Here is a 16,765-nt window from a genome sequence, read left to right on the forward strand (position 1 = left end):
TAAGTTTGGGGAAAGTATGTCAATGAGTGTGGGAGCTCAAACAGGAGATTAGCTCATTTTTGGAGCTACTTGAGAAAGCTGACGACTTTCCTGAGCTGAGTGACACAGATTGGCTTTGTGATTTAGCTTTTGCTGGGGACATACTGACACATATGAATGAATGTGAAGCTACAAGGGAAAGATCAGTTTGTGCATGAAATGTTCACAAATGTCAGAGCCTTCAAAACCAAGCTAGCTTTATTCTCAAAGCAAATGTCAAATAAGTCATTTACTCATTTCCCCCACACTGGTTACGCTGAAAGAGGCCCCTCGACATGTGAAAAAATACAGGAAATCACTGGACGACCTGCACGAAGAATTCTGCCGTCGGTTCTCCGATTTTACAAAAATTGACAAGTCACTTCAGCTGGTGTCATGTCCCTTCACACAAGACCCTGAAACGGCGCCACAGGAGTTGCAGTTGGAACTGATTGATCTCCAATGTGACACCGTCTTAAAGGAGAAGTTCAACTCTCTTAACGCTGGTGTTGTTTGGCTCTACCTATGTGTGTGAACAGACTTTTAGTGTGACGAACACCAACAAATCACCCCACAGATCCCAGTTCAGTGATGAACACCTCAGATCTGTTCTGAGAATTGCCACAGCAAAACTAACACCAGACTTCGATGCACTGGTAAAAAAGGGGTGATCAACAACACTGTTCCCACTAAAAGTGAATGTAAGTATTAACACTGTAATGCCTTTTATATGTTTATGTTTGATATGTATGCATCCGGCCCGGACCTACTGTCAAATTTTAAAAGTCAGTGTGGCCCTGAGCCAAAAGGTTTGCCCACCCCTGGTATAGACTGATGGAATGACTGAAACAACTGGAGTGATGTTCTGTCAGACATGTGTGAGACAGATGACAAAAAAACCTGGCTGAAACGCTTTCTCTTTAGACATGTTGCTACATGCACACCTAAGAAAACAGATCTGAGAGATGAAAGTACAGTATGTCTAGGGTTGCAGTTTGACATGTAAAGGGCAAGTGAAGCATGAGTGCTTACGTAGACAGTTGTATTTGTCAGAACTGAAATATATCTGGACCCCATTTCACAAAAGCTATGAGTGCACTAGTAGCATGCCGTTCACAAATGGTAGCAAGGGTCATGTTTCAGAAATCACTGTTGCTCAGAAAAGTGCAGATAAAGTCCTGCAAAACTCTTGGACTCCTATGCACGAGCCGCAGGTAGGACATTTGTCCTGATGAATGAAAGGTGTTCAGATTAATCTTATGGGTGTCTGTTCCATCAGACGTGCGTTTAAGACGGATGGCTGAAGGTGTGGCAGAAACCTTTCCAGTTAAATTTAGCAATAGTGACAATTGTATCAATGTGAGAGTCATGGAAACTATTTGTGTTAGTCATACTGTACATATACAAATACGTCACAGGAGCAGTTCTTTCACAGTTGCAGATATGAAAGAGAATTGCAATGATTTTGAAAATCTGACTTAGGGTCAATATAAAAATGGGTAATAATACCATTACCATTAGGATAATATGCATGAATCCTGCCTTTTCTGCTTAATAAAACATAGTAATAATAATAATAATAAACCTGTCAAACAATAAAGCCAACCAACAACGGTTCTGTGTAGGTGTCTGGCCAGTTGTTTACAGGTCTGACAGGCTACCAGAGTGGATAGTGGTGTGTGAAGTGTGTCCTTTACAGCGGTGAGGCAGGGCACAGTGGCTGTGTCCCTGGAGAGCTCTCAAACTGATCCAGCAATGTCAGCCTGACATTCTCTTCCTCTCAGCTTGTGCTTTCTTCGCTCTTGCGCTCATTGTTTTTCTATTCATTCTTTTCCTCAGTCTCTCACATCAGCAGTTTTTCTTCATGTTCAGTTATGGCCAAAAATATTGGCACCCCTGCATTTCTGTCAGATAACACACCGCTTCTCCCAGATACTTATCACATTCACAAATTCTTTGGTATTCTCTTGTTAAATTATTTTGTTTGCATTGGAACGACACAAAAAAGCAGTGAAAAAAGCCAAATCTGATACAGTTCGCATAGAACTCCAAAAATGGAATGGACAGAATTATTGACACCCTCAACTTAATATTTGGTAGCACAGGACAAAATAACTGAAATCAATCACTTCCAATGCATTGCCTGAAACCATCTCTGGGAGCTTTTGAGTGTTCTGACACTGTAACAATGTAGACATTGTGCCCCAGAATATGTTGGTAGTCTTCAGATTTCATAATGCCATACACATAGTCAAGTCATCTGGTGCCTGAAGCAGCAAAGCAATCCCAAAACATCAGTGAACCTCCACCATGTTTGACTGTAGGGACCGTGTTATTTTCTTTGAAGGCCTCATTCCATTTTCTGAAAACAGCAGAATGATGTGCTCGACCAAAAAGCTCTATTTTAGTCTCATATGTCCACAGGACATTCTCCCAGAAGGACTGTGGCTGCCTCAAGTCAGTTTTGGCAAACTCCAGTCTGGCTTTTTTATGTTTCTGTGTCAGCAGTGGGGGCCCCCTGGGTCTCCTACCATAGCGTCCTTTGTCATTCAGAGAGTGTGAGCTGACACTGTTGCACCCTGTGCCTGCAGGTCAGCTTGAATTTGTTTGGAAGTTGATCGAGTTTCTTTATCAACTATTCATCCTTCATTTCAGTCTATCATCTACTCTTCTCTTTTGTCCACGTCCAGGGAGATTAGCTACAGTGGGCTGTAAATTTCTGGACAATGTTGCTCCCAGTGGACACAAGAACAGCCAGATCTCTGGACTTGTAGCCGTGAGACTGTCCAGGCTTTTCCACTGGTGTACTTCTCAAACCCTCAGACAATCTTTGCTCTTCTTTCTTTTCTCCATGCTCAGTGTGGTCCACAGGACACAAAGGTTGAGTCAACGTTTCTCCATTTTAACTGGTTGCAAGTGTGATTTCTATATTGCCAGCACCTGTTGGTTGTTACAGGTGAGTTTCATTACAAATTAAAGGGGCATCACATGCATGAAATGCAACTATTTCTGATGATTTTGAAAAGGTGTCAATAATTCTGTCCAGTCCATTTTTGGAGTTTGGTGTGGAAATGGATCACATCTGGCTTTTTTACTTTGCTTTTCTGTGTTGTTCCAATACAAATAAAAGAAAAAAACATGAGAATACCAAAGAATTCATGATTGCAACAATTTTCTGGGAGAAGTGGTGCGTTATCTGACAGAAATGCAGGGGTGACAATATTTTGGTCATGTATTCCATCCTCCTACTCTCTTCCTGGTCCTTGTTTTCCTTTTTGTCTTTTACACTCTCTCACCTTCCTCTTCTCGCATCTTTCTCTCTCACTCTCACTCTCAGGGGAGTGTAGGAGGTCCTCCTCAAAGCGGCAATCCACCGATAATTGCTTTCTGGTCACTGTGACATGACAAGGTCCATCAGGATAAAGCAACACACACAAACACTCACAGACACTCAGAAACTCATGCAGGTTCAGAAAGACATACAAAAATACAGAACACACAAGAACGCATCTACAAGAGCCACTTGAGGAGAGACACACAGCAGCACAAAAACACACACAGAAATACACAAAGAAAGAGACATGTCCAAACAGAAATGGTTATATAAATACTTGATGGAGCAGAAAGGCTTTGCAATGAAAGCAACCCAGTCACTATCTGCGCAGTGCTTCTATTGTGTTTCTCAGTGCTTACACACTGACACACATGGTGTAACAAGGTGGCTGTAAACACTACATCAAATTACATTACAATACATAGTTGCTAAAATAAAAACTTTAAAACCAAGAAATGACATGGGTGACATCAAAAGAGATGTATACACTTAGCTGGCTTTGTCTCTGCTTATCTCTCTAATACAAACCTAGGGGACTCCTGCAAAGGCTGGGAAGACATGTTCCACTCCTTCTGTAGTCAGTCTATAAGGTCTATATATATACAGTATATATCTGGAAATTAAGCTACCTTAACAGTTACATACTAGTATGAACATACACACAGCTGCACCCTGGAATTCTTATCTACATAACTATATTTGATTCTTCACTACCTTAGTACAGCAATCATTTTTGGGTTTCTCCACAGTTTTTTATGTCACACACAAAACAACTTCTAAACTACAGCAGCTTCATGGGAAAAAGAAGTGATAGAAATGCTGGACTGCACACAGCTGGAGGAATGTCACTGTTTCAGTGTCAGTTTTTCACTACAATACTGAGGATTTTACTACTTACACTGTAGTGCCACAAGTACAACGTTGCCTTTAGGATGACTCTAGATTTTAGCTCTAGATTCCATCTACATTCTGGCAGATGTTTGTACGTCTTTTTCCAATTATTTGTGCATGTATTTAAATTTCAATTACAGAACTAGCTTCCAAGGAAATAGATCCTGTATTGACTAAGGCTGGCCCATGTTAGCCAATGGCTGTGGTTCAGGGATCAGTCACACACACACACACACACACACACACACGCACACCCTTAGTCACGCTTAGTTACAGGTTTTCACCATAAAAGCCTGTATCTTCTTTTCTCAGATGTTGAAATGAAACCTCCCATACTCTGAAAACTCTCTGTCCATCACATTCAAATCAAGCTGTAGAAGTCACCTGCTGCTGGCACCTGCACAAAATGAACTGAGATCAATTGTGCTTTCATTTTCCTCTGCTCTCAGTGCTCATGTTTGTCTTGTTCTCTGCAAATTCCACACCTCATGAGGTTGTTCTTTCATCTCCTCCCTCTTTTTCTCCACCTAACCATAAACCACATTCATCTGCTCACATTGGGCAATGTCCTTATGTTTCCCTTTGCCTTTCCCCCCCTCTCCTTCTCCTTTTTTCTGCTGTTTGACTCTAACCACAGAACGCTGATAGACAGGTAGCGCAGTTTAACTGCCAGCTAACGCCCATATCAGTTTGAAGTCATATGCAGGTGGCTGGCTTAGGTGTGTGCATTATGGAGCTCTTTGTCAGGTCCAGCAAGGCCCAATGGTTTTCACACATCTTACTTCAGGTCCATTTCTATATCCTTACTTCAGGTTCTTGTCCAATATAAAATCAAGTATTAATATTAAATGTTATTCCATAATTAATAAATGGGCCTACTAGAGCCTCTGATGACAGTGACTATTAACATTCCTTGCTGGGAATCAAATCAGGAGGTAGAGAGGTCGTCCCCTAACCGGAAGGTTGGCGATTCGATTCCCGTTCTCCCCATCCCACATGTGGACGTGTCCTTGAGCAAGACAGTTGAACCCCAAGTTGCTCCCCATGGCCTTGCAGGTACAGTGCCACCATCGGTATGTGTGTGTATTATAAAACTATTATCATATTATAGGTTTTTTCTATTACTTGACATCTGCATTTTTTCTACCTGTGCTGTGTGTTTGTATCCCAGTAGGACAGCAAGTTTCTGAATGTGTCAGTGTAGATTGTTTTGGCAGAAGATGCAGAAGTCTGTAACCACCATATGTACTGTGTGCATGTGTGTTTATTTGCATGTGTGAATGTGTTTGTGAATTCCTGGGTGTGTATTTTATTGCATCTGTTGGTTCATACTGCAGCTGCCTTTCCTGTTAACATCACTGAACAAACATACTCACACTCATACTCACAGGGCATCGGTGCAAAAAAGCAGACTACATTCTTTATCAGTTTTGCCCTCAGTCTCTCTATCTGTCTGTACCGCACACACATAGATAGCCACAGACACACAAACACACTCGCACACCTGACAGCTGTTTGTAAAGTTCAGCAGAGAGAAAAAAGACCTGCCCATGAGGTGAGCCGGAGGTTGTATTTGGACATTCATTGTCAACAATGGACACTCACATACACAAAAAGCCTGCACATCTGCTCCTTTTGCTTGCAGTGTCTTTAAAGTTTATAGGAAAAGTCTCATCATTTTGTAGCATTTCTACACATATATATGTGCACGGACACATACACAAACACTGCATAAATTCTCTTTAAAGGTTACAAGAGTTTGTGTAGTGACTGTAAACACACACAATCATCTATTGTGGATACTGCCCTCAGAACTAAAAGAGTCCAGGTCCCACTTAAACTAATATTTATTCCTGTTAAGAAATGATTTGCTTGAATCTCTTCTGCCTTTTTTCCCCAACATTTCTCTTTCATGTCCGCTTCAGCTCCAAATTAAATGTCTTGCTTTTCTAAAAATTAGCTTCATACATCTAAATCTGTTTCTCTCTCACTTGTTGGTATATGTGTGTGTGTTAATGTGTATGTTACCTGTGAACACCTGTGTGCTGTGAAGCAGTATCTGAGATCTGAAGGCCTGCCAGGCCCCTGTTAGTTGGCTGAGGAAACCCTGTACAATAAAGAGATCGCTTCCAGTGGAGCGCAGCGTGGACAGAGTCAATCGTAGAGTCTGCTGCTGCTGCATACACACACCTCTGACACACACACACACACACACACACACACACACACACACACACACACGCACGCACAGACAATAGCACTGTGAAAATACAGTTCAAATACAAAAAAGCTGGAAATTTGCATACAGTAATTGCATTTAAAGTTTTGCTCAGTAAACGTGTATTTCGTCATTATTTCACAGATGGCTGATCTAATTGGAGCTGTAATATAAGAGACTGCTGAGAGTGTATTGTTAATGGCTAATGAGGTAGCTGTTAACGTGACAAGTGAGTGAATCAGACAACACTGACCATTACAGGTGTTACTCAGAATTCCAAACTAGCCGGGAAATTCTTTGAACGCCTCTTTCTCTCTCTCCTTAACAATTATTTTTATTATGGTTCTTTATCCCCAGTTGCTCCAGTGGCATTTTTCAGTGCCTAAGAACAGAAGACTGTGGTTAATGCTCTCTAGTGTGAATGTGAATGGCTCAATGAAGAAAATAATCATATGTGAACCGCATTTTGGTCACCAGTGAACATAAACATACTGACTAGAATGGCTGAAGCCATGAAGTTCCCCTACAGAATTTATGATTCTCTCATTGTCCCCACATTTCTTGTCCACCTCTCAACTACGTTTTCTCAATTAATGCCAACAATTCCTCAAAATAAACATAAAAAAAGAAAAGTAATGCAGATTTATTTGGCTTTGGGCCATTTAATATTTAGCAAATCACCAGGCTTTAAAAGGTATATTTAAAAAAACTAAAGAAATACAAAATTGAAAAACAAACCTACCACTAAGACAAGTTTTAAATTAATTTGACTCTGCAAATGTAATTTATATGAAATGTGAGGTTAGTAAACTACTGTCAACACATTTTAACACCAAATATCTGATGGTTTAAAAACACCCCTAACCTGACCAAGGGTCTAACCTGATCCATATCAAGTTCAAACTGAACAGAAACAGTCTCTGTTTGACATTATGCTCAGGGGATTTACTGCTCACTCATGTATAATTATACAGTACAATTCCTCCTCCAGGCTCAAAGCATCTCACGCTCATAACTCTGTCATTAATCACACCAAAACCAGAGCCTGTGTACTCTCAAATGTTGACTTTCAGAGTGGACAGAGCTTAAATTATCTAGTGCTCACTAAGTTATTTTGAACTGACATCCATAGAACTAGTGAATGAACGACAGGTACACACAGGATTACATAGAGTGATCACAAAGATTGATATACAGACAAGAGAGTACATAAAAATGTTTTATTTGAACATATGATAAAAAGGAAACTTTGAACTGATGTAATGACACTAACCTTTAAAAAAGGGCACAGCCATGTTTTACAGCACTCATTCCCTCTCTGTCACTCTCAAGGAAATATGTTCAGAAAAAAAGCACTTTGAGCAACATGAAAGATCGCTAGCTCAGCTCACACACACACACACACACACTCTCACACGTGTCAAAAACTCATGCAATACATGGATGTGGAAAACTACTGCGGAATGGAACATTCTGTTATTCTAAAAACATGTTTGGAGGAAAATGTGAGCAAAAGCACACTAAAGAGGTTCCTGTTTCCTTACACGCACACACCCCATGTACACATACACCCCTGCACAACCACACACAATCCTATATGTTCACAGATGAACAACATAAACATGGCTGGGTCTTGCATGCAAAGTGACAGTTTTTGATAACTCAGCAAAGATGTGTTTTTTTTATTTTTTATTCAGGGTTTAAGGCTTAAGGTGATCAAAAATAAACATGGTCTCAGACGAGAGATGACGAGATGGGGATAGAGGGGAGACTGAGCTGCTCTGTGGAGTCTGACAGAGAGAGTTTATACAGAGAGTGTGGACAGAGCGAGGGAGAGCACGGGCACTTCTTGTCACAAGAACCAATTTTATAATGTCAGATGGCATAAATCATAATGCTGACAGCACCAAATGGAGAAACAGATATGAGGCAGATCTGTCATCAGTGATAAGTCTAAGACAGTGAAAAACAGAGAGAAGGAGCCTGCGTGTATTTGCTCACCCAATGGTTTACTCATTTAGCTGTTTTCAATGTCAGCAGCCTGACTGAAAAGCACGTTTTTCCCTGACGTCTCATCTCCTCCCTCCCACTCTCTTCACCTCTACCCCTCTCCTCTGCTCCTCATCTGTCATTAACTGCTCATGACTTTTCCTATCACTCTCTCGACTTCCAGGAAATTACCACTGGGTCAGCTGAAGTAAGTTTCTCTCCTCTGTTTTTCCATTCTCTTATTTATTGTCTTCTCTCTATCGTCTTGCACAGTTGTTTCCCATCTGCCCTGGCCTTCCTGTTGTGCATCTGGTCAAGGAATGGATACCCAATCAGGATGATGATGCAAACCCATGCTCTTTGTTTTTCCATCATCTTGTTTTGTGTCTCATCTCCATCATGATTTATCTTTACTAAACCCACACTCTCATGTGAGTTTATCTGTCTTTGTCTCCCTGTCCATGGTTGTTTCCTTACCTGAGAATTTCACCCTGCTGCGTCTCTTTTCCAAGTAACCTCTCTGTCTCCTCCTGAGTGGAAGTTGCCACAGCCAGTCTGTCAAGAAAGAAGAACAGGAAAGCAGAAGGATGAAGATAAAGAGTCATGAGCAATATTCACTCATTAGAGAACCTAAGCTGCACCAGTGTACTCCCACGCAGGGTGGCCAGGCTGGGGCACAGACTCAGAGAGGGGTGGCAGATTTGAAATACATGTAAAAAGTTAATCAAAATACAAATTGTAGGAAATAAACCATAAATTATTAAGAATCAAATAGTTTATTCTGTGTAAAAGTGAGACACACGCACAGTGCTTCCTTTAACTTTGGCTACGTGACACAGTGGTGTCCCCCACACACCCCTAAAATAAAACTAATTGGACCATTGTCAATTATAAAGCACCAGAAAAATGTTAGTTGAATTTGAGGCAACAGTTTGTCTTGGTTTTATATTTTATATTCATTCATAATGACAAGTATCACATTTTGACTCTGGCAGAGGCAGCCAATCAGATTCTGGGGGTGGCTGGGGCCACCCCCTTCCCCATGCTTCTGCCCCTGCTCTCAACAGGAGTTTTAGACTATACACCTTTAATGATAGAGAGGAGAGGTTGATTGTGTGGAAATGCAATGAATCAAAAGTTCAGAGGCAACCGCTTATTTTTCAGGTTTTAGAAAATCCATAATAAATTTTTATGTGAATATGGGCTGAGTTGGAACAGAACAGACAAAAATTTAGGAAAGTTTTATTCCACAGTTCACCACATTTGACTGCACCGCCCTAGTTCAATTATTGACAGTCATGCATGTATAAGACAGTTTTATGATCAACAATAATCTACACGCATGAAGAAATTAAAATTTATGACATGCTCCTGGCTACTCGCAAATACGGCAAGTGTGTGTATCTGGACTGATCCATCCTCTGCAACAGCAGATGTTTTCAGTCTGACTGATTCCAGACAAGATCAATCAAATCTGACAAACAGATTCCAGCAAAAAGCAATAAAAAAGACAAAACAATGAGGTTGTATGAAAATACAGACAACACATCCTGTTCTTTCCTACAGCACCAAAATAAGCACTGACAGTGTGACAGAGAAAAGGAAAAACATAGTGAGCATGTAAGTATTACACAGAGCAGACTAGACAGACTCAAATCAGACAGATACCGATTATGACCAACAAAGTTTATCCAAGAAGTGTAATTTCAGTGAGATGCAATGCTCCTGCTTATTGGCAGCACTTAAGCTAAGTCGATCTAATACAACAGTCCTACAATAAAAACTCCCTTTTTGTTCAGACTACTGGGTGTTAATTAAACTCTCACAACTGAGGTTATAGTTTGTGGTGTTTCCAAGAGGTTTATGTTATTTAGCTTAGCCTCACTGAGGCTACTGGGGTGGACAAAATAACAGACACTGAGGGTGTTTGCATGAGTATCCTAGTTATGATTGGATTTTTGAAGTACCCTGTTTTCATGTTTGTGCATGTAAACATATCCCGATTTCAGAAACCAGGATAAGTTTTTACTCCAGTTTTGAGAAACCTGAATATGTGAAATGGAATAGGCTACTCCAAAAGACACTGGGATACTGCTGCATGTATACATCTTATTCGGGTTTCTGAACGTTCCAGGCACGAGTGACTTCAGATAAACACAATGTTGGCAGCAAAAGAATCTGGAGCATTGAAAAGAGAATTTTGACTTTCGGTAAGTGTATTCGGTATTTAGATGGAGAAAGCATGGAAATACTGACCTCTTCAAATAAGCAGTGGACAAGTTAAGGGACCCAGGTTTCCTAACACATACAATGGAAGAAGTCAGATCACAGTGAAAAATCCTGAAGAAAAATTACTGTCACCAAACAAAAAAGGGGGTCTAGTCCAGCAACTTATAAATTCTTCAGAATATTAGATGACACCTTATTCAATTACTTACATCCATTTTCACTCCAGTGGGGAAGTAACTGGCATTATAGTCCACAGTCTGCTACTTCAAGCACCACAAAACATGTCAAAGTGTAAAGAGAATCTCATATATGACCACAATTTGTAGTCTAATCCTATTGTAGTCTAATAGTAGGCTAATCCTGTGTGTGAGTGTGTGTGTGTATGTGTGAGAGAGAGAGAGAGAGTCCAAGAGAATTAGACATTTCCATGAGCAGTTTAGTCCGTCTGTCTGCCGCTTTCTGACCAAGTCAGAGAGTGTGTGTGTGTGTGTGTGTGTGTGTGTGAACTGTGTATATATGTACGTGTGTCTTTGCTTTCCGAGTAATGGCAGCCCAGACTCCTACTGTTCACCCATCTGTCCCCACCAATCCCAAAGTGAGATCAGAAAGAACACTGCCTCAAGAGGGGTTTGTGTGAACATGTGTGTGTCAATGTCAAGTGTGTGTATTTTGTATTCAAATCTGTGTGTGCTTTGCGTGTGTGAGCTTGAGCTTCTGTTCCCAAGGCAGTGGCTGTCAGAGGAATAACTAAGTAGCACAGTGCCAGAGAGTGCATGCCAGATTAGAGTACCCCCACCAGCAGCCCAAAACAACTTGCCTCATCAGGACATGTCACATACACTCACACAGGACGCGCCTTACACAAATGCATGCACAATCATGCACACACATCTACAACACTAATCTGCAGTGTTATGCTGACCTACCAAGTCAACTGTTTTCTTTTTTCGGGTGTGTATGTTATAGACCACTTTGTGCTCCCTCAGATGTCAGAGAGATAAACCTGAACGTAACACCCCCGGGAAGGTTTATTTTCACACTGTGTACAAAATGTTCTGTGTCATTATATCTGTTTTCCGAGTTTTAGTACGAGGCTCAAACACAATTTTGCAATTGCCGGCACTTTGGGACATCCTTTCCATTTGTATGAGATAATGCAAATCAAATATCTGAAAACAATAGCTTGAAGGCTTTACTGATTTAATTGGTTTTAATTTTTATAATTGCCTGTATTGTTTTATTAGTTTACTGTGTGAGTATCAAAGCCATTTTACTATTCTGTTATTTTTCTAGAAGCACAGTCATAGACTGTCCAGTTTTTACTGGGCATCAATTATCAGTGGTACACTCAAAACTGATCTGCAAAAGCCAAAAGGAATTTTGTGTAATTCCTTGTTCAGCCACCAGAGACCATCTCTTAACAGTGACCACACATTGGAGCTGTGACATATACCTTGAAATGACTGTCAAACATTTGCTCTTCCAGGCCTTCTGATATTGGTCGGGGTGAATTTGATATAGTGTAGACCTATCAGGTGATAACTAAGGGTGTGTGTGTGTTTGTCCTTGCATTTTCTGTCATTAAAAATGACATAAAAGCTTCTCCATATCAAAGTGTCATCTGTTCTCCTGCTGGGTGCATGCATGTGTGTGAGTTAAAAGACTCTTTTGATCAACACCATTGGCAGGACATTCAAAGCAGAAAGCCATTTTAATTTGACCAAAAAGGAATGCAAACAGAATGTAATACACCAACACACAAAGAAAGGTGCAATAACATACACAAAGGCTTACAGAGTGGATGTGCAGTGTTCAAATATTTCTAAAACGACAAGGTTGAGAACACATTTCTGGCTTACAAAAGCTGGTTAAATGCTCTGATGGAAACTTTAAGCAGTTAAATTATATAACCCTATGACTCATTAATTATTACAGTCCTTTACTGCAAATGTGTGTGTATATAGCGTGACACCTAACTGTATGTTTTAAAAGTTATCTATTAACCATGTCGAGTATGCCAGTGATTTTGATCACTAAAACAACACACACACACATACAAGCGCAAACAATGATTCCACATTAAACCTATTTTATTAGAGAATGTGAAGTTGACATCACACCATATTAACTTTTGGGTAAATGTACCACGTTTGGAGCATCATGCTCTTTATCAGTCATAGATATATTTATACACTACATACATAAGTTAATTTAAAAAGATAAATACTATCCCATACAGCTACATGTTAGTGTTCAGTTTGAGCACAGACAGGACAGAAACTGATTCATCTGTAGCATCTGTGTTATCTGCCGACAGCTCCTAGCTAGTGTTGGCTCCCAAACCAAGAGCTCAGATCAGTGTGGAGAGTCATTTTTCAGTCTGTTGTTTTCATAGACAGGATCTCTAGGCCTGCTCTGAGTTTCTATGGTCATCTAAGGTTATCCATCTTGAATTACCACAGTCAATAAAAAGAGATCTAAACTATTTAAGCAAATTTTTGCCAAACAAAACAAGAATGCATGCAGGTAAATACAGTGCATACCTCTGAAAATTGTGCTCCTGTCCCAACATTCAACAGGGTGTGATGTACCTTGACATTCTCTATTCAAATTCAGAAAAGCAACACTCTGTGTTTCACTTGGATGTGTAGGTTGCTGCTCCAACGTGTGATTGGTGATCATCAAATGAGCTTTGTCATATTGTATATGTGCGTGTGGCCTTATTTTTCTACATTTGCATGGACCCACAACTAATACTGTGGGGCCTTCCGCATGGAGACCAGATGTTGGGGATACATGTGGGTGCGCTTAACACACAACCACACACACACAAACACACACCACACACACAAATACTGTTGGTTTTGTTGATCATGTTTTCATGAGCCCCATAAAAAAAGCCAACATCAGAGCTGAATAGAGGTCATCATTCTCTTCCAACCCAACTAAAATATGCACAGACACTGTAGCGTGTGTGTCACTCTGTCTGTTTGATGAGGTAACGTGAACTTCAACTTGGATTAGTGCTTCACAGAAGACCTGAAGATTGTTTGACTCTGTACATAGTAGACTTAACACAAAGAGAGCCTGTGGTGATTTTTGTATTGTTTTTGTGGTTGCCAGTGGACACCAGAAACTGAACGAAAACCACATGAATACATAACTAATTTGGCGTAAAGTACTTCCTTGCTACAAATGGGTTCCTTTCTATTTGTCATCCATCATTTGTCTCTCTCTCCATTTATCTCTCCCACCTGCATGTCATCTTATCGCTGTTACAATCCAGCCCCGGGTGTGCATTTGTGTGTGTGCATACACACATTTTTATGATTCATTCTTCATAACTGCCTAATTTAATTTCTGTCATTCTGTGTAACAGTGATTATCTTATCCATTGCAGGTGTATACAAGTGTGTGCAGGCACTCACACATGCTAAGACAAATACAAATACACTACACACACACACACACACACACACACACACACACACACAGGCAAACAAACTCACACCCACACACACAGTTTGGATCAAGACTGAGACCAGTCAGCCAAAGGGAAGCACAGTATGTTAAATTTCCAAACACCAGCATTTTAAGCATGCGCACAAGTTAAATGATAAGTTTAAACCTGTCCTCAGATGAGTTTTGTATGTCCATACCTGTTTATCCTTTTCTTTTACTAAGAGTTAGCTTTTACTTTTTCCATCCTCAGAACCCTAATGCCTTTTTTTTTTTACCTCTAGTATGTTTTTTACCTCTTCGATTCTCTCTCTCTTTAGGCCATATTCAAAAACTCACAAAGACAGCTGCCCTGCATGAAAAACACAGCTCTTCTTATTCATTTGAATGAATGATGTACGTACATAGAGTGCTGTGGTAGTGAGTCCTAAAACTTCCGTGTCCCTCGCCCTGAAGTCTATGGGTTTTTTGAACGGGTTTTTGGTTAGGTGCCTGAATTAAAAGGTGGTTGCCCACAAGTAGCTAAATGCCATTGAAGTCATGGGACCATGATGTAGTTCATTTAGAGCATAACAACAGCTTTTTACTTCTGGCGACTGTATTTAGGCTTCAAAAATCATAGTGGTGTTCACTTGTGAAGATTATCTTGCTGAACAAAACATGCAAGTGTTATAAACCATTGTTCATCACAGAGCTTATTTTCCACAATAATCCAAAAGCCTATGGAAAAATCCCAATGGATTTGCATTGAGGGAACCAGGGTAACACTAACTTCTGGGCTGTCCTACAAAGAACATCATCCTACGGACAAGAGCTGGCACCTCAGGGGGTGAGGGGGTGGTCTGCCTAAAATATTGCATATAACTGATATGCTTCACGATATGCAACAGCCAAATCTCTTAGATGCTCTGCCTACATTTGCTAGCTATAAGAACAAAAATCAGTGAAACTACATTCAGCTGTTTTATTTTGTGCTACCTTCTAACATTATTTTCATTGCTTTTATGTCTTCGTTGTCATTTCTTGTCAGCATTAGCTCCAAAGTTCTATAAATCTTCATATTTAGTTTTACTTCTGACATTTGTTTCCAATCCCTATTAGGAGTTTAAATATCTGTGAACACCCTGCCTTGTGTATGAATTGCACTATTAAATATATGTCTTTGCCTTTACCTTATTTTCACAAGTCCCTTGCTCCGAACACTGAAAGTTTCGGATGCACAACTATTAAAATAAACTTGAAACATTGCTATGATATACACAAATATCTAACTTGGAGATTCTCCCTTATTTCTGTTGAAACAATCAGGTCTGTCTACAAAACTCACAGTCATGTGGCGTTCCTCTCCCTCACAAACTATTTCTGGCTAAGTACAGACATTGGGTTGAAAAGAGCACCCAAGCATTTCACCACCAGTCTCGTATACTGTATATACTGGAGGTCGAACACACAAACATAGCTGAAAGTGTACACAATTGATCAGTGCCATATGTGTCCGTTTGAAAAGGTTTTTGCTAGATTTACATCTTGTGGGACAGAAGGCAGCGACAGACAAAATTTCCAGGTTTACTTGCAAGTATATCTATCACTAGACAACTCAAGATACCATTTGCCACTATTATTAATGAGTGTAACTCACACCCTGACTGCACTGTAATCTGTACATGAGCTTGCACATGTGGGAGCCACTGCAGAAAAGTACTGAAAAATTGCTGAATCAAGAGAGGGAAAGAAGAGGAGAGTGAAAGAGACTGAATAAAAAATTCATGGTATTCCAAATTCATTGGTAAACAAGTGAAGAAGATAGAAGATTAGCTTATGATATTTTCCTCAAACAAAAAATGAAATACATGTCTATTTGCAAGCAAATGAACACAGAGATGTTCAATGAAAAATAAAAAAAATTTGTAAAAGAAAGGAGAGGGATACACTGAGAGAGATTTATAGAAGTGCCTGTCAGTCTGTGCTGGCCTCTCACACATCACTGTGCCATGTATCATTATTTCTGCCTGAACTCTGACCTCCTGACCCATGCTTGGCCCAAAAGCCCCAGAGCACAACTGTGTGTGTTTGCAGGGTTTTTGTCTCAGTTAAGTGTATGAGGGAGATAATCAGCTTATGTTAGACCAGATAGTGGATTGGCTCTGCCAGTCTACCATACCCACCTAGTCATGTGAGCATACTGCTTGTGCCCTACACTGAGGTTCATTTACTATTAAAATGACAAAGCTGTAAGTTACCCTACCTTAACACATCCAAGAGTAAGGAAGCATCTGTCAACTGAAAAGTAATAATAATAATAATAATAAGGGCAGGTATGAGATTTATGTATGTGTAATAAAAACAGACTGAAACGTTTGTTTGTCCACAACATCCTCTAAAATGTCATCTATTTACTGTGTACACTGGGAACAGGTGAAGCTGCAGGTGTGCGTGCATGGTTTCATGTGACTAGGTTTTCAAATGGGTGTCATTGTTTTGTATTGTAATAGGACAGTCTTTAGCTGTCATAGGCTATTCATGGCATTGTCATGAGTCATGGCATGCCGGCATTTCCTACATACTTCCCAGAAACCTAACTTTGCCTTTGATGACTGTTTGACTACAGACACCAGCTATTTGGTTAC

At 40.2% G+C, this 16,765-nt stretch overlaps 1 protein-coding gene across 9 annotated transcripts in view; it reads right to left on the reverse strand.

Annotated features, from left to right (window-relative positions):
* lekr1 (Leucine-, glutamate- and lysine-rich protein 1) overlaps nt 1-16,765 on the reverse strand; it is a 92,313-nt gene that overhangs the window by 31,168 nt on the left and 44,380 nt on the right. For all 9 annotated transcript variants that reach the window (XM_020600375.1, XM_020600376.1, XM_020600374.1 and 6 more), the window contains 2 exons: nt 8,928-9,005; nt 6,272-6,435 (listed from right to left, as the gene is read on the reverse strand). In XM_020600375.1, coding sequence (XP_020456031.1) covers nt 6,272-6,435; nt 8,928-9,005 — 242 coding nt within the window. The remainder of the gene's footprint in view (nt 1-6,271; nt 6,436-8,927; nt 9,006-16,765) is intronic.

Source organism: Monopterus albus, unplaced genomic scaffold (assembly GCF_001952655.1).
Source record: "Monopterus albus unplaced genomic scaffold, M_albus_1.0 scaffold46.1, whole genome shotgun sequence".
In the NCBI taxonomy this organism is placed as follows: Eukaryota; Metazoa; Chordata; class Actinopteri; order Synbranchiformes; family Synbranchidae; genus Monopterus; species Monopterus albus.